General features: G+C 45.2%; 1 protein-coding gene across 1 annotated transcript; it reads right to left on the bottom strand.

The window, feature by feature from the left end:
- Positions 1 to 685: 685 nt before the first annotated feature.
- On the bottom strand, positions 686 to 19,122 carry LOC130119402 (cdc42 effector protein 1-like). Its single transcript, XM_056287882.1, has 3 exons — positions 18,817 to 19,122; positions 7,738 to 8,311; positions 686 to 2,349 (listed from the first exon to the last, which is right to left on the bottom strand). Exons 2-3 carry the CDS (start codon positions 8,189 to 8,191, stop codon positions 1,649 to 1,651), a joined length of 1,155 nt encoding a protein of 384 aa, XP_056143857.1. The 5' UTR covers positions 8,192 to 8,311; positions 18,817 to 19,122; the 3' UTR covers positions 686 to 1,648.
- Between the last annotated feature and the right edge of the window lie 769 nt (positions 19,123 to 19,891).

Below are 19,891 nucleotides of genomic sequence, written 5' to 3'. Positions count from 1 at the left end.
TCAGTGTAGGTGCATGTTGTTTTTGACATAACTTTTCAGAGATATGGCTGTTTTTCTTTTGCTGCACCACTGCAACCATTAGCTTTAGCACTGGGGGAATACACACACACACACACACGCACACACACAGACTGACTTTAATTGATACATTTAATAGACGTGTAAATGTCAGAGTTGATAAATTAGGGCTTATCTATGATGACTATAACCACCCTTGTCATTATATCAGCACTATTATTGACTTTACTCCAAAGTCAATTGGCTTGCTCTATCAACACGGCGACTTAGTCACTGGTATGTTTTTATCTTCAAGGCCATTCTGGGTACCCTCCCCTGTTATTTATCTATCTTTCTGTCCATAAAACATGGCACTTATGGTTACGGTGTCAGGACACCTTGCAAATGACTATTCCTAAAGTTCGAACTGATCTGGGTAAGGAGGCCTGTATGTTTTCTGCACCATCTGCCTGGATTAGCCTGCAGAATAGACTTAAACTCCAGGACTTGGTTACTCTATCCGAATTTAAAGTTATGGTTAAGTCTATGGAATCGGCGTCTAGTGGAAATTGTAAATGTTTCAGTTAATAACAGGTTTGTATCTTTTCCCTTCATTTTTATGCTATTTTTGCACTTTGAGCTATTCTGTTTTCTTCATGCGAGTGTGCGCTGAAACTGGTGTACTTCTGCCATTCTCGGCCAGGTCTCTTGTAAAAGAGATTTTAATCTCAATGGGACTAACCTGGTTAAATACAGGTAAATGAGAAATTACTGAGAATATGAAGGCTGACATTGGTTTGTATTTCATCAAATATACAAATTTCCCAAACACAGTGCTGATGCTGCCGTTGTATACCAGCCACAGGAAACAACACTAAAGAAGCACAGAAATCAGCCATTGAGCTTTCATGGTTTTTATAACACCCTTAACATCCCTGCAACAAATACTTATTCTTTTTTTTATCACAATGATTAATACAAATACAGAGGAAAATATGCATACTTCAAGTCCTGTATTCAATGTCAGTGTAATGCAATGAAACGTTGATATGTTGAACACTTTTATGGGTATAAAGAATAGAATATGGATGCTAAACATGATGAATACAAGATGTTAGGCGTGGAAATACTAAAAAAAAAATAATCAGAAAAATAACATAAAATTACATCATTTTGTTATTTGTCAAACTTCTCTGCATTAATCCAGAAGTCCCTTGTTACTGACGTAGTGTAGAATAAACATGTCGATATTTATCGCTTGTCTCGAACACACATTCAGTTTCCGTTTCGGTTTCCCACCAATCCTTGTGTAAGTCGGCTCGATCTTTCATTTTAAATTAAGTTAGCATCTTTCACACACAGGTTTCAACGAACTTGACGGTGGTAGCAGGGTGAAGGCCCAGGTACAAACTCCTGTGTCTGGTTATGTCTGCATCTGCTCTGCTGAAGTGCCCTTGAACAAGACAGTGAAAGCCTACCAGCTCTCAGATTCTTCTCTTTTTCGTCGACTTTGTGCTTTGACATCCTTGGGGGGGGGGGGGGGATATTTCTCCATCAGGAATTTAAAGTGTGTCGCACCCACGTTCAGCCTCTTCTGAGTTCAGGTTCTTATAGTTTTCAACTTGTTTCAAAAATAGCAGATCTCCAGTATCTAAACTTTGATCTCTTCCTCCTCTTCGGAGTAGGCACACGGCGCCTTGTGGCTGCAGGGCAGGGACATCGAGGTGATGCTCCCGCTTCGACCCCCTGCCCATGTTAAGGACCCCCCGCCATAATGACGGGACAGCATGTCCGCCGCCCTCTGAAACCTCTCCGCCTCGATCACCGGCTCGGGGCTCTGGGGAGAGCCCAGGGAGGCGTCCGGAGGCGTTCTCAGGGGCGTCCCGTCCTCCTCTGTACCCTCCGAACTACGACGGTAACCCCCGTTGTTCGTGTGCTCTCTGAACGATGTGCTGCCCACCGAAGGGTTGAGTGGACTCACCCCGGGGCTCTCCACAGCCATCTCAATGACCGAGCTCCTCTCTTCTTCATCATCATCCTCCTCCTCCTCTTCCTCCTCCACCACCTCACCCCCACCATCCTCCACTCCTTTCTCTTCTTCTTCTTCCCTCCCCCTTCCCTCGGCCTGACTGTGATTGGACATCTGAAGGCAGCTGGTGTTGTCGATGAGGCTCAGCACCTCGCTCATGAGAGAGGGGCCGAGGTCTACGATGAAGGAGGTGAGCGAGTCGGAGCGCGTCAGCTTAATGCTGCCGTTGTCCAGGAAAGAGCCGCGGTGAATGTCTCCATCTGGGAGAGGCCTGTCGTGGTGGCGGGAGACGCGGGGCAATGTGACGAATCCGGACTCCACGCCTGTGAATGGTAATACAGAGAGAGAGAGAGGTCAGAGGTCACAGAAAGGACATGGACTTAGTGAAGGGAAACCAAGCTCACTGGTGTTTCCTCCATGTCTTCCTCCACAACACATGAAAACATGCAAACAATAATGCAATATTCACAACCAGGCACCTTTTTTTTACGCCATGAGGGGCCCACATCGTGTGGATTCAGATTTTCTTGCCAATAAGAGTTGAAATTTAATTTTTACTTTGTTGTAATTTAACACAACATTTTTTAAAGTCCATCCATTTTTTCACAGGCAGTTCCCCATTAGCTTCTCGTCAACGCATTACAACTACTGGACTCTGTATTTAAACCTCTGAAATGCCCCCATTTAGCCGTTTAGTGTCATACTAATTATTATTGAAGGGACTAAAATATTGTCGGCCGAAACGAAGCTACCACGACTGGTCTGCATGGGATCATTCCTCCTTCACATGAAGAAAATAGTCCTTTATGTTAACTCCATCAATGTAATTCTGCATTCATTTAACCCTTTTTTATTCTATTTATGTTTTCATCTTTTCATTTCTTTTTTTAATCTTGATTATATTCTTTTTAATTTCTGCCTGTATTTAATTTCTTTTTATCTTGCTCTGTAATTCTTATTTACTGTCTTTTTATGCCTTCACGTAAAGCACTTTGAATTACCGTTGTGTATGAAATATGCTATACAAATATACTTGCCTTGCCTTAAAAATCATCGAGGAGTTATTATTATTATTATTTCTTTCACGTTTCCTGTTTTACATCCTGTAGAGCCGGGTCCAAACTATGGACCTGAGGCACTATAGGGCAGATGTCACTTGATTGACAGTACTCGTCGTAATATGTGGGCTGTTCCGAGTAGGGGGCGATCTTCTGGACTGCACGGATGTTGATGTTTCCTGGGATACAGTTGGTGAACTTTTCCATTCCCTTCACCATGAGTCCCGGAGCTCCGATGACCACTGGTGTTGTTTCGGTCTTCATTCCCCACATCCTGTTGATTTCAATCTCCAGGTCTTTGTACTTGGTCAGCTTCTCTGTGACTTTCACTGAGGTGCTTTTTTCGGATGGTATTGCCATGTCGATGAGCATGCACCTCTTTTGCTTCCTGTCCTTGATAACGATGTCGGGCTTGTTGGCTTTTATCTCTCTCTGTCAGTGTGGATGGGCATGTCCCAGAGGATGGTGACATCATTGTTTTCAGTGACCGTTTTTGGCTGATGTTCGTACCACTTCTCAGTCATCTTGATCTTGTAATTCCTGCAGATCTTCCAGTGCAGGTATGCTGCTGCCTTGTTGTGCCTGTAGATGTACTCGGTCTTTGCCAGTTCCGGACAGCCTGAGACAATTTGGTCAATGGTTTCTTCGTACATTCCACAGATTCTGCATTTTGGGTCGTTTCCATCTTTGATGATGCGACGGTGATAGGATCTGGTTGCCAGGCTCTGGTCTTGTGCAGTGACTATCAGGCCCTCCGTCTCCGCTTTCAGTCCGGTGCTCCTCAGCCACTGGTGTGTCTTTTGTTGGTCCACGTCTGCATCTTTCATTCTTTTTGGGTACTTCCCATGCATTCCTTTGCCCTCCCAGGTTTTTTGCAATTGCCGCTGGCCATGGTGTTTTGCCTTCTGCTTCACTCGTTTGGCAAAGACGGCAGTTGCCTCATTTTCTGTTGGTGGGGTTTCTGGGACATCAAGCTCCTTCTTGAATTGCGCAGCTTCTTTATTGATGGAGTAGATCTGATGTTTTACTATTTGGAGGAGTGGGTCATCTGTTTTTGTCAGGTATGCATCCAGCCCGATAGTGGTAGTCTTGAAGGTCAGTTCGAGTTGGACTAGGCCTTGTCCTCCTGAAGCTCTTGATAGGTACAGCCTGTTGACATCTGCTTTCGGGTGGTGCATCTTCTCCATGGTCAGCATCTTTCTTGTCTTGGTGTCTAGTCTCTTGATGTTGTTCAGTTTCCAACTGATGATGTTGAAGCTGTACGTCACTACAGGTATCGCTAGGGTGTTGATAGCTTCAATTCTGTTAGCCACATTGAGTTCACTCCATATGCACTCTCCTGTGGTACTCTTTCCGGATCTTCTCCTTCATGGTTGAGTGTTGTATGCCGTCTCCTTCGTTCACTCCTAGGTACTTGTATGTGCTATCTTGGTCTAGCTCTTTGATTACAGTGTCAGTATCAAGGTCTATGTCTGCAGTCTTGGTAAGTCCTCCTTTCTTGAAAGTGGCTTTGGCACAATTGTCAATTCCAAATTCCATCTTGCTGCCGCCGCTGCAGGTCTTGACGATGGTGAGTAAACCCTTCTGCTGATTTTCATCCTTGTTAAACGTCTTGAGGTCGTCAATGTAGAACAGGTGGGTCAGTTTACCATTATTATTATTATTATTATTATTATTATTATGTAGTAACTGAAAAAAAATTGGAAATATTTTACATAAAAAATAAACTCAGCACCATGTTAAAATAAAAATGAGCTCCTCTAATAAATTCTTGCAAATATGCTGTTGACTGTAGCAAGGCGGGCTCCTGCAGTATGGCTTCTTTACCAGAAGGTGGAAGCATATCACAGCCTGGTAGTACTGAAGGCGTTTTCTGCCGTCCAATCACATTTCATTATACTATGATTTTAACAGGCGCTGAATCAACCCTGTTGGGACAGATCTAGTGTTATGTCTCAGACTGGTTCCTCTCTAGCATGGAAAACAGCAGGTAGACAACACGAGGACATACAGAGAGATAAAAAAAAAGGAAACGGAGAAAGAGGGAGCGATATAAGGGAAAGGGAAAGAACAGAGGAGAGTTTCATAGCAATACAAGTGAGACTGAAATAGAAGGAGTGGAAGGAGAAATTGAATATCCCTGTATGGGACAATCTGGTTTACAACCAAGAGTCAATCCAAAAGAAGATATATAATGTGTTATTTGCAATTCAAAAAAGCACAAGTGACACACACACAAACACACCCACATGTGCGGGCACACACACACACACACACACACACACACACACACACACACACACACACACACACACACACACACACACACACACACACACACACACACACACACACACACACCATGCCACCCTATACTTGTGGGGACCCCTCATTGACTACATACCCTCATCCTTAAACCTAACCTTAACCATCATAACTACATGCCTAACCCTTACCCTAACCTTAACCTAATCCTGATTACCCTAACTTTAACCTTAACCCTAAACCCGGGTCCCAACGCCAAAATAGACCATTTTACTCATGGGGCTCCATAGAATGTCCCCACAAGTAGGTGGTTTCAGGTTTTTCTATCCTAATGGAGACATTGGGTCCCCATTAGGACAGAAAAACCTGGTATAGAAACACACACACACACACACACACACACACACACACACACACACACACACACACACACACTGATCAGAGAGGTCCAAATGGACACTAGTCCAGACTCAATGCACCAACTGGTAGTCTTCTCCAGGGGGTAATATTAATTAAGGATGGAGCACCGTATATATGAATTTTAGAAAACACACAGGATTTCCTGAGTCCTTTGGGGTCCATGTGTGAGGAAGCTGGAGGAATGTAACTAGAAAATGCCACGGCAAGACTGAAAGGAGTTACATCAAACTGACCAGACTCATATCCGTTAAGAGGCCTTTGACTTCCACAACATCACCCAAGAGCTGATTTCCAAAAGCCTGAGGCTGCATTTAATACATCGCTTTAGAAATACCCAGTATGTTTCCAAAACGCAGAGACTACCATTCTGTTAAGGTGGAACAATTTCATAGATCACAGAGCGAAGGTTATTTCCCCTGTTGCTGAAAAAGGGGCCATTTGTTTGTTTCACTGCAGCGTCGGGCTTTCTCGGGGCTTGGCCCGGTGCCAACACCGGCGTGGCGCGTGAATCGATCTCTGCTGGCTCGGTTTCGCCCGTTTGTTTGTTTTACAGGCGAAGTTGCTGAATCGGCGCGTCGGGGCAAAAGTGGCGATGCAGTCACGGGGGGTGGGGGGCTGATAACTCACTGGCACGAGCATTTCACGGAGAGTACCTTCTAGGAAAAAAAAGGGAAAGGTGAATATGAAGGCTATAAAATGGCGTGCAACGGAAAATGGAACATACCCTCATGTGCATGGCTAACCGATGAACTCATTAATAACATACAAGCTAATTGTTCTGCTGCCACCCCCCCCCCCAACACTCTCAGACTGGGCAAATGCCTTTTGAGTTGGGTAACAAATCTGCAGACTTCAGGGGAATTCCACACAACCCACGCATGCTGGACTCTCTCTCTCTCTCTCTCTCTCTCTCTCTCTCTCTCTCTCTCTCTCTCTCTCTCTCTCTCTCTCTCTCTCTCTCTCTCTCTCTCTCTCTCTCTCTCTCTCTCTCTCTCTCTCTCTCTCTCTCTCTCTCTCTCTCTGTCTCTCACACACACACACACACACACGCACGCACGCAAAGACACGTATGCTTTGCTGCCCCATAAGCCCAGATCGGTTCGACGATAAAGCGACAGTAATGAATGATGTGTTTATGTGGTACATTCAGGGCAGGCACACATGAAAACAAAGATGACAGGAAATGCCCCTCAAAGTATCATTTCTCCCCCGCAACCAGCTGTGTGTGTTTGTTTTATTGCCCTAATTGTGTACAGGTGTTGCCTAGGGGATTCTAGATGACTCAAAAAAAGCCAGTCTGTTTGGTTGGTTGTCTTAGGGGAACGTGAGAAAGATCCGATGAATGTGTGTGTGTGTGTGTGTGTGTGTGTGTGTGTGTGTGTGTGTGTGTGTGTGTGTGTGTGTGTGTGTGTGTGTGTGTGTGTGTGTGTGTGTGTGAGATGACCCAGCTTTAACCGCTCAATGTCCAAGTAAACCTTAGGATGTCTTTTCGAAGCTGCGAGGCATGTCAGCTATGTCAGGGCGCAAAGCTGCCAATAAAACGGCACCCTTAAAGTGTGTGTTGCTCAAGGACACTTCGGACAGCTGGTTCAGAAATACGCGGTCGTCACAGTCAAAGATGACTCACTAAGCCAAAGGTCTCAGAGGCCCAATAGAAAGTATGTTTGTTTTTTTTTGTTGGTGCCATCTATAGGCTACTACACGCTTATTATCGCTTGACGCTCCGAGATGGTGGGCTTTGGCTGGTTTTTCTGCCAATGGGGTGGCTGTGGCGCTCATTAGATTTGAACAACGCCATTTTGTGTTGTAATTTCTCCCCTCAAAAGCAGTTTTACTTCCCCCCCCCCCGAGACACATTTGTTTTACTGATTTTTTTTAATGCAACACGGGTAATCTTGTTAATAAAATGATTAAGTAAATCCTGCCCTGGCACTGTAACTGTAAGAGATTATCTCTATATTAACTCACCATATGTGTAGAGAGAGTCCTCCGGGGAGCTCATAGAACTGGGGAACAGCACCCTCTGCAGGCAGCCGTTGGGAGAGTCCACGTTCAGCTGGGGCAGGGAGATGGCGTTCTTGATGATGGGCGAGACGGATGGCGGCGGGGGCGACAAGTCACGGGAGCCCCCCCGCAGCCGTGGGCCCGGCGTCTTCCTCACGTGTCGAAACGTGCGCGTGAAGAAGCCGGTCGTCTTGGAGCTGTTGGCCGAGTCCGGGCTCCCCGGTTCCCCGTTGCCTCCGTGGTTGCTGAGGAAAGAGGTGTCGCCGAACACATCCCCGCCACGACCGACATGCATGGTGTGACGGAAGTCGCCCAGCGGCGGGCTGATCATGTCCACAGACAGGTCGCTCTTGAAGCGACGCTTCCCCTGAGAGCCAGACACTAGACCCTTGATGCCTGGCAGCTTCCCAAGACTCATGGCGGTGGCGGGAAAACAAACAAACAAGAAAAAAAAAGTTGTAATATCCCTTTAACTCAAATCAGGAGGTCTAAAATCCAATGGCCGTCAGTCCAGGTTTTAATTCCAACGCGGGGTCCACTGTAAAACCAGAGAGAGAAGCAAATAAATTTGCGAAGGCCTGGATAGTGAAGACAGAGAGTAGAAATATCTGGTTGCTTCGTGTGCAGAGAATGTGTGTACATAATTCATTCTCCACATGACAAGTGCCAGCTATTCATTCACCGTCATCCCGCCATTTCCCTTTTGGACATGCTACAGATGGTTTTATGGTGAAATGTGCCAACATGCATGTGGATCCAGACAAGCTTTCTCCCCCTCTTTCTCTCCCTTTCCCTCCCTCATAAACATGAGCTTCTGCACAGAACGACCGAAACTTGAACGAGACAAGGCAGCTTTCAACTGAGAGAAATAAAAAAGATAAATTACAAGGTCACATCCCAGTGCTTTCCTCTGGTTTCCACAGCTCGGTGGTTGGAGAGTTTTTGGGACTGAGCGGGCGTTCTTTCACATTTGGGGTTTTTGTAAATGTCTGTTCGAGACACGGCTCCAAATCCAGACACGACTCGGCCAGCGTTAGTATGACGAATGCACTAAAAAAGGGCAGTGACGTTCACCCTTTTTGTCAAAAATATAAAGTGATTTGATTTGTTAGTCAGTTAAACAATACGTGGTGATCTTTCTGTTGGTGAGACCTGTTTTCAATTTGAATTGTGCAACAGAACTGACAACCGCTTGTCACTTAAACGCACCTTATGTCAATGCACAAACAATGGATTACAACGCACATGCAACTGCTGACTATAAATAACAACAGTTTGTGGTGCTGTATGTCCGCCAATAGTTAAAACTCTAACAAAGCATCGTTTTAAACCTTTCGCTTGGGTTGTCGGAGGACAACTCAGCTGCATCGCTCGGCTTCCACAAAAGTCCCAAAATGAAAGTCATCAGCTCCCAAATCGTTAACAAGCATCCCGCCCATCCAGACAACAATCCCTTCACCAGTTGTTTACGACAGCCTTGGAATAACAAAATGAAGCTGTCAACCTGTCAAAATCCCTGTCTGTCTTGGCACAGATGACGGCTCGAGTTTCAATCGAGGCTATCCCAGCCAGCATGCGACCGGCCTTCAACATTGAAATGTGGTTGCAATGAAGTTAGTTGTTCTTTCAACGTTGAGAAAACGTTGAAACAACAACAACAACAACAACAACAACAACAACAACGCTGATTCGGTTTCAACAGTCTCGTAACCTGAGATCCATCACTGTTGTTGGGGGGGGGTTTAGAAATAACTCTGTGACGGGAAGGAAGTGTAATCGGACGGAAGGTGTTTTCACACTAGGAGCCCGGGTTCTGATCCGAGTACACTTGACCCCCAGTGTCCAGTTCGTTTGAGTAGTGTGCACACCGCACGGGCACGGATCGGTCCACGTGAAAAGGTGGTCTCGAGTGCGGTTCATGTGTAGTATACACACAGGCCCGCCCACAGAAATCGCGGGGCCCACAGAAATTGCAGGGTCCCTGAAAAGGTCCAGTGAATGCCCCCCTCCCCCAATCTGCTTTATTCATATCAATGCATGGTATGCTCTCTCTCTCTCTCTCTCTCTCTCTCTCTCTCTCTCTCTCTCTCTCTCTCTCTCTCTCTCTCTCTCTCTCTCTCTCTCTCTCTCTCTCTCTCTCTCTCTCTCTCTCTCTCCCCTACAAAACACATGTCAACTGAGAGAGACTTAGTAACGGGGGCTACATAGGCACACACACACACACACACACACATACACACACACCATAATATAACTTTTTGACACACTTAAACACACCTAGGGCAACAAAGATCTGCTACACTTACACCACACATTTCTTAGTAGAAAATGCAATTTCTTACATTATGGCTTCATCTTTGCCTCTTATACAGCCACCTTCTTTGTCTTACTGGATGCAAAGTCCTTTATAATAATAATAATAATAATATAAAGCCCATCTGTTTAGCTAGTTCATACTCAATGGCAAGTATTGCCATTATCATTGCTTATATTTAGGATGAACATGATTATTGCTGGCCTCCATGCCCGCCCCCCCCAAGCAGCTGGGCCCCAGAAAACTACCCTCCCCCCCGTTTATGGGTGGCCCTGGATACGCAAGTGTACTCGCGTACGGAACAACAAAGCTAATGTGAAAGCTGACCGGCGGGGTGGGGATAATTGTACTCGGGCACGGTACCTAATGTGAAAACACCGTCATCTCCCACATGTTTTCACCACCGTTTAGATGTCAAGTCAGACCGCAGTACTGCACTTTGCAACAAACACAACTGGTTCAAAGCTCGAGGGTTAAAATCCCTTCAGTGTTTATGAGATTTCTCTTTGCCTCGGTTTGTCATCCTGCACATCAAGCTGTATACACTGGACTCAAACATGGAAACACATCAGTGACAGATCAGTTATAACTGCTTTAAATGTTTATCTACCATCCCATTCTACGGCCTGTTTCTCCCGCCTTGTTCTCCTTCTAGTGGGAGGAGGATTTTGTTTTAGCTTTTTTTGTCAGGAAAATCTCCCACTCTCTCCATCACTCTGCAGTTACTCACTTTTAAAGCAACTCCCTCTCACTTGACACGGTATTTTGGACTACTCCTAAAAACAAGAAGAAAAAATCCAGACTCAACGTGTTTCTTACTGGTAACGAGCCTTTGCTGCACGTGTTCGTAAATGTCCGGGCCGAGAGGGCAGGGGGTACGTCCTGGTACGCCCCAAACTAAAGAGGTTTATCCATTTGTAGCATCGCGATGCTGTCCATTTGGCATCCTGCAGCTTCTTTATCTCCTCTCCTCCTCGCTCACCAAGCCCATCGCCTCCCCCTTATTCCTTCCTTTCAGAGCTCGGCTGCCATGGGGAAAAAATTGACTACTACTTGTTTTTTTTTAAGGAATCAATAAAGTAAAGTGGCGTAATCTCGGCAACTGTTTTGTTTGAATCATCCTGGAAGGGAAAAAATAGGGCTCTTCCAGGATTGGCCGTGCATTGGATTAGCTCCTAATCCCCCCTCCCCCCAACCACCTTGTCTTCTGTCCCTCTCTCACTCCCTCACTTCATCCCTTGCTCTCTCTCTGCCCTCTTCAATCCACTTAGTTCACTGGTGGTACCAGGTAGGGGGGCTTCTCTGTTTTAACACAGTTCATGTGAGGCCAGCTGAGAGAGCGGCAGAGAGGGAGGAGAGAGAGAGAGACTGAGAAGAAAGTGAGGCGGATGGATGTGAGTTACATCCTCATACCTGAAAGCGAGAAAGCAGGCAGCCAGGCTAACACAAACACGTCACACTACTACAAAGTTAGGTCTGACTTATGTTACAAACACTCCTTTTTCCTCTCTTTCTCCTTCTGTTTCAGCAGATGATATCACCAGCGCCAGCCAGCAGATTTGTAAAAGATGTTTCACTGGCTCAATTTCTCTCATAATAACCACAACACAATCTAAAGTGTTCTTCTTCTGCTGTTTTCAAAATCTGTCTTGCCCTATTAATAGTTTTGTTTGTCAATCGCATGACTGACTGGATTTTAACACCATTATCTAACAAAGTCCACATCACTCTTCTCGCGGAGTTACTATGTCCATAACATAATGATAGACATTAGGTGGGCGCTATCGTCCCTAGTGCCATACAGAGCCACGAGCATATTCATCTTTATCATGGGTGGCCCAAGCTTAAGCTAAAGTCAGACCAAAACTGAAAACTCACACTTTCCTAACATCAATTACCACTTGCACAGTCATGCATTTTGTACTGTCTTTCCACTGAAAAAAGTATAAAAGGTAGAATTCAGTTTTTCCATCATCCTCTTATTAAAAGCACCCCCCCCCCCTTCAGCCTCTCTCAGTTGACACACCCATGAAACATACAACCAATCAGATCAAAACATCAAAATATGAAACCCCGTCCACCCTTACCACCTGCGCTTGTCACTCAAAGGTCAGCTGATGAATATTCATGAGGACCAGACCACTCCCCCACAGTTATTGAGAACCCCAACAACAGTTATGGATAAAGTTGAACAAAACACAATAGCAATCATTTACAAATGAAAAAAATATTGCTGAATTTTTTATCATTCAAGATTCTTAGACATTAAATATGAATCTGAGTGCCAATTCTGGTCCGACTTCAAAACCTAAGCTTGTCTGTGTAAAGCTAGGATCCTCCGGATGACCTGTGCAGTCAGACATCTGTACTGAAACCATGCACAGACAACATTAAGTACACTTGTTTATAGTTCTTACTATTTCCTAAGATCTTGTTTGTCTGTTTTTCCTGGATATTCTCTGAGAATATACTTCCTGTCAGCTGGGGGAAGGACCACAGGGCTAAAGAGCACCTGTAAGCCCTAAAACACGTGACCTCGGCTGAGAGCCTCTACCCGTCCAGGCCTCCTAGCGTGGTAGGATTAATGTCAAAGTGCACTGAGGTGCCCTGCCAGGCAGCCTCCATCTGGACTTGTGAAGTTTCAGCTGATATAAGGTGACGGTACCAAGGTGCCAGTTTCATTTGTCTGTTGGACATAGATCTTGGCTCAGACGACCTTCCCCATAACTTCAGTTTGTCACATTTTTAAAACAGCCGCGAGACAAATGTCCGGCAAGGCTGACAAAGTCATGGTTCATTGATGCGAAGCAGAATTGCTGCAGATCAGGGACTGTTTAAGCCTGTTTGATTTGGTTGAAAAGCAGCAGTAAGACAGGGATGAGGAGGAGAGTGAAGTTTGGATAGGTAGGTTAGGCTGAGGTGGAAGTGGGGGAGGTAGAGTTCAGTCGTCTGACCGTTGCTTATCCCTCAGCTCATTAACTTTTAGCCTAAGCAGGGGATTAGGGCCTGTGGGGCATGAGATGGGGAGAGGGACAACCTAGTGAGAAACGGGTGCAGACAGAGTGTCTATTGGCCTCCAGTGTCAACTCCAATCTCGGGTAAGAAAGGGTTGTATTATGTCACCCGTTGCTTTCCTATGAGTCTACTATGAGCTTACCATGGGTCTACTATGAGCTTACTATGGGTCTACTATGAGTTTACTATGGGTCTACTATGGGTCTACTATGAGCATACTATGGGTCTACTATGGGTGTACTATGAGCTTAGTATGGGTCTGCTCTGAGCTTACTATTGGTCTGCTATGAACTTACTATGGGTCTACTATGGGTGTGTGAGCTTACAATATGGGTGTACTATGCGCTTACTATGGGTCTGCTTTGAGCTTACTATGGGTGTACTATGAGCTTACAATGGGTCTACTATGGGTCTGCTATGGGTTTACAATGAGCTTACTATGGATCTACTATGGGTTTACTATGAGGTTACTATGGGTCAACTATGGATCTACTATGGGTCTACCATGAACTTACAATGGATCTACTATGGGTCTGCTATGGATTTACTATGAGCGTACTATGGCTCTACTGTGGGTCTACAATGAGCTTATTATGGGTCTACTATGGGTTTACAATGAGCTTACTGTCAATCAATCAATAAATCAAGTTGCATTTTATATAGTGCTTTTCTAGCTGCAACAGCCACTGGGTCTACTATGGATCTACTATGGGTCTACTATGGGTTTACTATGAACTTAGTATGGGTCTACTATGGATCGACTATGGGTCTACTATGAGCTTACAATGGGTCTACTATGGATCGACTATGGGTCTACTATGAGCTTACTATGGACCTACTATGGCTCTGTGTGTTTTAATGTTAAATATCTGTGTCTCCTTTGCTTACTCTCTTCACACAGTCTCTTTCACATGATTATATATGATAAAGAGATTCACCCAGCCATTGCATATCCATCTGGTTGTTGAAAAATGTAAAACTGACAAAATGACTGCCAACATAAAAGATAAAGTGGTCATCCAATATCTTTGGGTTTAAGGTGAAATCGGGCAGTTTTAAAATGTTGAACAGTAAACCTTTTGGAGGGGATCGTATATCTATGGTGGATGTATAGCATTCTGGGGGGGGCACCATTTATAAACATTTTCCTCTTTGCAAAACACTGAAATTCTCCGTCTCTAGCTAACAAATGGGTTCCTTTCTCTCTCACGTATCCTGCTAGTTGACGCTGTAGTTCAGCCTTCAGACAACAAATTCACTTTAACGACTGTTTTAGATGTGCAATTTGTGACTAAATAGCACATGTTTTCTTCAGATTTTAAATGTCATACTTTTTATTGCACCATGTCAGCCTCTTATATGAATTCTTTCTCTCTCTCTCTGCCTCGCTGAGTCCTCTACTCTGCTGAGCTGAGATACCTCCATTAACAATAAAGCTTAATACCAGTGCAGGAATCACCTCCAGGCTCCTTATTCAGCATATGGCCTCATTAGGGACATACACTGAGGCACGCGGCGTTGCCAAACATGCTATTTATTCCTAAATTGTACCTGCACACATCCGTAAACAAGCCGGGTTTAGCCGCCAGGCTGGCATGAGCTGCCTGCTGGATTGCAGAGACAGAAACAAATGGGAAGGGTGTAAAGCATAATGGGAACAGCGTGCGATGTGGAGAGCGAGCCGGACGCCGTCTATTATGGCCATCAAATAAAGATCTGAAGATGCTGATGAGAAACACATTTTTTTTACAGTCTGTCTCTGTTAGTTGCTTCTAAAATTTCTGAGTGTTCAATCTGCTCTTTTCAATTGTGTTGCTGGTAATTTTGTGTACCGTTTCCCCCCCTTTTTCTACAACTTTCTGTCTCTCTCTGCCCCCCGCCCCCCACACACACACACACGCTTGCTCTCCCTTTATCTCTCCCTGGGTCTACCACTCTGCATGCTTTCCAATAAGCAGGTTTAGTGATTTAGTCAAGCATCTGGTACCACACAACCACAAATTGCAGAATTGGGCTCTTGGACGGTTGTGAGACTATTCTATCACACTGGCTTTTCACACACACACACACACACACACACACACACACACACACACACACACACACACACACACACACACAAACACACACACACGCAGATATGCACACACATAAACACACATGCGCGCACACATGCATGCGCCCACACACACACAAACACACGGGAACACTCAATGCTTTGTGACAGTGTCGCAGATAAATACACATGCACACATGCACATGCACCCACAATCACACACAGACACACGTGCACACAGAAACACACAAGAACACTCAATGCTTTGTGAGTGCCTCAAATAAATACATGCACACACATACACGCACGCACGCACTCACGCACGCACGCACACAGACAGACACACACACACACACACACACGCGCGCACACACACACACACAGTATTTGGTCATAAGTATCCCCGGGGCTGCTGTTCCTACTGCCTCGGATGGCAAAGCAATTGTCCCTTTACAGATCGGCACCAGCAACCTGTGGTTTGGGTCAAACCTCCCTGACCATTACGCATGACTCCAAAATACAACATTCACTAAGTTGACAAGAATCTACTAAGGCAACGTGGCAATAGAGTTGATGGCCTGCTAGGTCATTATGGTGTGTTTGTTTGTATTTGTGTGTGTGCGCGCGCACACTGCACTGACCATGTGTGTAGCGTCCTACTGCAGTGTGCTGCAATGCAAAGTGTACTCCTGGAAGTCAACAATGCACCCAAACGAGGACCAACAGCGGAGACGAGAGTTGATTTTTCACTGGGTTCGGGCCACTGGTTCAGTGACACAACAAAAGGGAAACGAGGCCAAGGAACAGCGAAGTGCAAACAAACCACATTCCATCTCAATAACCCCATTGAACAAAAAAAGCCCAAGGAAGTGCCGGCTCTCCAAACTTCCACCTAGCAAACAGAAATAGAGGCTTGGTTAATGATTGCAGTAGTCGAAACAGGCCGTGTTCTGGACTTGAACTCATGTTTCATAAAAGCCCTTTGTGATAGGAGTGCACGAGACGGGCCATGACTTTGAGAAGCCTTTGGCCCTTCAGTCTTCACATCTCAAGACAAAACTACCTATTATGTATCGCTAATTACAGGGCTATCCTCTTAGAAGTACGAAAACGGAGTCAGAATTCATGGTTGGGTGCGTGCATGTGCACACTACACGCATTTATACTATAAAATTCAACACAAAGTCATCTGTACTTATAGCATAATAAACTGACAATGACTTTGGTAAAGTCTGTCCGTATGACATTGAAACGTGAGGTCTCTGTGTTTACTGACCTGTTAGCACAGAGTGACTCTACATAAGCTGTCCTTTGGTATTATAACACTGGCTCTAACTGACTTAAACATCCCATGAGGTCTCAGTGGCCTCTGTTGGAGCCCATCTGATTCAAAGAAGGTGATGATATACATGAACAATATGATATGGTATGATAATATCATACCATATCAAAGCCATTTAGGGGGTTAATTTTGTTTTTAGGTTATGTAAATACTCAAGCCACACGTGTGGAGGAAATTCGGCGAGGTCGATCCTTCATCTGGTCAGTTGACAGTATCCCGGTTTGGCCCAAAAGGTGTTAAACACAGCTGGAACAAGAGCTGAGCGTTTACATGGATTTACATCTGCTGTGTAAAGATGCCAAGACAATGTTTGGACGGAAACATATACTCTCAGCTCTACATAGGTTATATCCAGAGATGTAAGCTGTGTTTCTTTAGGGTCAGTGACCCCGAGGTGAATTGACATTTACTACTGCGGTGATGTAACGGTAAACTAGAAGAGTGCAGAGAGCAGATCCCCACCAGGTATCTCCCCTTCTCCGATGCTCAGACTTGGGCGAAAAACCAGCTGAGGAGTTAGTGCTCGACTGTATAAACGAGAATTTCCAAAGGTTTTGAATCACCGCAACCACGAGAGGTCCTTGATCATACAGACATAACTGTGCACAAAGATTATTAGGCTGACAGGTCCAGAAGTATTCAAGATTGGCGGACAGATACATGCGTACACATGGACAGAAAAACCAGTGGTTTTCCTGCCCGTATAACACTTTTGCGCAGCACCAAAATCGATTGGATGGGAAATATGAAAAAAAAAAGTTTGTAAAATGCGCTCAAGCTAAAAAATCTACCCAATAATTTTTGCCTGTCAGTCTGTGGATGCACAGCCTCCTAGGTGAACCCTCGCACTTTGCACTTTCCAAAATCCATAACCCTGTCTTTATTTTCATAATATAACAAAGCTGGGTAAACCGTTTACACTCCCGCATGCGCAACTCATACGGTCGACTCAGATCGGGCAGGGACAAAAATATGCAACACTTCCTGTTTTGACTGCAACCTAGAGGAAGTTGTTCCTTTATAACTTTTGCATTTTTTTTTTGGATTATCAAAATTATTTTAATAACTTGATCGTGTCGCTGCCCGATCCGAGTCCACCGTAGATGTGATTCGTGCATGCGCACGGTTGGCTCAGATCGGGCAGCGACAGAGAGCAGCGTTAGTCGAGGGTTGACGCTAGATCCAACGGGGTGTAGGCACGGAAGTCGACGTGATTGGTTGTTGCGTCGGCCAATAGACAGCGCGGAACATCGAAGCGCGCTGACTGCCAAACCGACAGACAGCGCAATAGATGGGGCGAATTAAGAGAACGTTAGTTTGTTTAGTTTAGGAACAGCGGGAAACAGTAGATTGACGTTAGACGCAGCTCGGGCCTTCGGCCGTCGCACCTTTACTAACCAACGCTATGTCAACGTGGATTGTAAAAAACACAGCTAAATAACTATAAAGCTAGCCAGCAACATAATCCGTGACTTCATATGCAGTCGAAGGACCCCGAGTCGATGTTTCAGCGCGCATCGTTTGTTTCAAGTCAGTGCGTTTCGGGGTTCTGCGCTGTCTATTGGCCGACGCAACAGCCAATCACGGCTACTTCCGTGCCTACACCCCGTTGGCTCTAGCGTCAGCCTTGGTCGAGCGAGTTAGAGAGTGAATGGAGAGAGGAAGCGGTGGGGAGGGGCGTTTTTCGAAGGTTTTGAATAACCGCAACCACGAGAGGTTCTTCATCATACATTCAGAACTGTGCACAACAATTTAAGGGTCAACTGGTTTGCGAGGTTAGCCGCGGACAGGCGAACACACGTGGGCGCGACCAGACGCGTAATCCCGATTATAAAAAGCGGGTAAACTATGACACCATCATCTTTAAGCAACCAATTACTAATATGGGCAATATTTTTTTAGATAACAGATTTATGTGGCTTCTCCTTAGAATAGTGCATCTCCCTGATGGCAATACCATGAATTTATGTAATCAAGATTTATGTCAGCCCTAAAAGTGAATAATAAACTGTAGTCTTCAAAGGAGAAACTGCTTCTAAGTGCGTCTACCCTCCACCTCCCTTTTCCTTTACGCAGCGCTATGCCGCGGTCTGCACCCTCCGGCTCAAGGTGATGTCAAAACCAGGGCAAAAAAAAAAAGAAAAAGAAAAGTTTCTTTGATGAATGAACTATAGAAAACCTACACGAAGACAAAAGAAATGGTTTATTTGCTTAAAGAGTTACGTAGTCACGTCGCGAATGCGAAATACGAGCAGCGCAGCGTTACATCCGATAAACTTGATTCAAGATCAAACTGCGTTTTCTAAATAGACTTACCCCGAGCGCACTAACGAGTAATCCCTGTGTGAAAGCGCAGGGAGAGTATTCCTCTACCTCTTCTCCTTCTCATCTTTCTCAGGTTCGCTCCCGGCGGGGACATCACGGCTCTCCGGCGCGGCGCGGCGCAGCGCAGCGGCTCTCTGCGACTGACGGAGGGGATAATAGGAAGGAGATGAGATGGCTGCTGGGCGAATGGGTGGAGTGACCGAAATGCGATGGGACGGCTGAGGCTGGAAAGCATCGATTTTGCAATATCTGAATTTACAAGATTATGGCAGAGGCATGGCAACTTGTTGTATCGGAATGGAAGACCCCATTTTACATCTTCAGACGGCTTACAAAGTTTATACACGTGTGTCATATGAAGCCTGTGCGTTTTTATGTGTGTGTATATTTGTGTGTGTGTGTGTGTGTGTGGGGGGGTCTTTGTATGTGAGAGTATGGCAGTATAGAGAGAGACTGAAACAGGGTGAAATAAGGGGCATGATGGTTGATTGATTGATTGATTGATTGATTGATTGATTGATTGATTCGCTCAGTCATTCATTCATTAAACCTTTACTTAACTAGGAAATTCCCTTGACATTAAAAGTCCCTTTTTCGAGGGAGACCTGGCCAGACATACAGCTTACGAAATACAATTTTGCACTTCCACTATTCAGGCTTAATTTTTGTCTCTCTCCTAACAAGTCTTGTCACCGATCCAAAGTACAGATCTATCAAATTCTTACATTTCTGAAAGGCTCTAGATGTTTCTCAACCAGCGAAGAAGGAAAAAAATACTGCCATTATTCTCCGCGGAGCCCTGCTGGGTGGATCTGTGCTGTGATTTAAGAGTGAAATAGCGTGTAATGTACAGATGCCTTAAGAGGATCTGCCCTTAAGCAGGAATGACCCCAGAACCCCCCCCCCCCATGCCAGCCTTGATGCACCAGCGAAAAATAGTTTTCCCAATTCCTCCTGGTCTAATTTTGTAAGAAAAAAAAACCCTTGACCTCCGATGACCCTAACTGTTGCCTGTATTTCAAACCAACAAGGTGGAGTGTCAGCTAGAGGCTGAAAGGGTCATGTT

This window comes from Lampris incognitus, chromosome 10 (genome assembly GCF_029633865.1).
Source record: "Lampris incognitus isolate fLamInc1 chromosome 10, fLamInc1.hap2, whole genome shotgun sequence".
In the NCBI taxonomy this organism is placed as follows: Eukaryota; Metazoa; Chordata; class Actinopteri; order Lampriformes; family Lampridae; genus Lampris; species Lampris incognitus.
Note: the sequence above shows the minus strand (reverse complement) of the source record. Positions and strands in the feature narration are given on the sequence as shown.

What these genes read in the sequence shown, in the direction of transcription:
- LOC130119402 (XM_056287882.1), bottom strand. Translation starts at nt 8,191, where the DNA reads ATGAGTCTTGGGAAGCTGCCAGGCATCAAGGGTCTAGTGTCTGGCTCT. An exon ending in GGACTCTCTCTACACATATG is followed by an intron (nt 2,350 to 7,737) that starts GTGAGTTAATAT and finishes TACCATTCACAG; the next exon opens with GCGTGGAGTCCGGATTCGTC.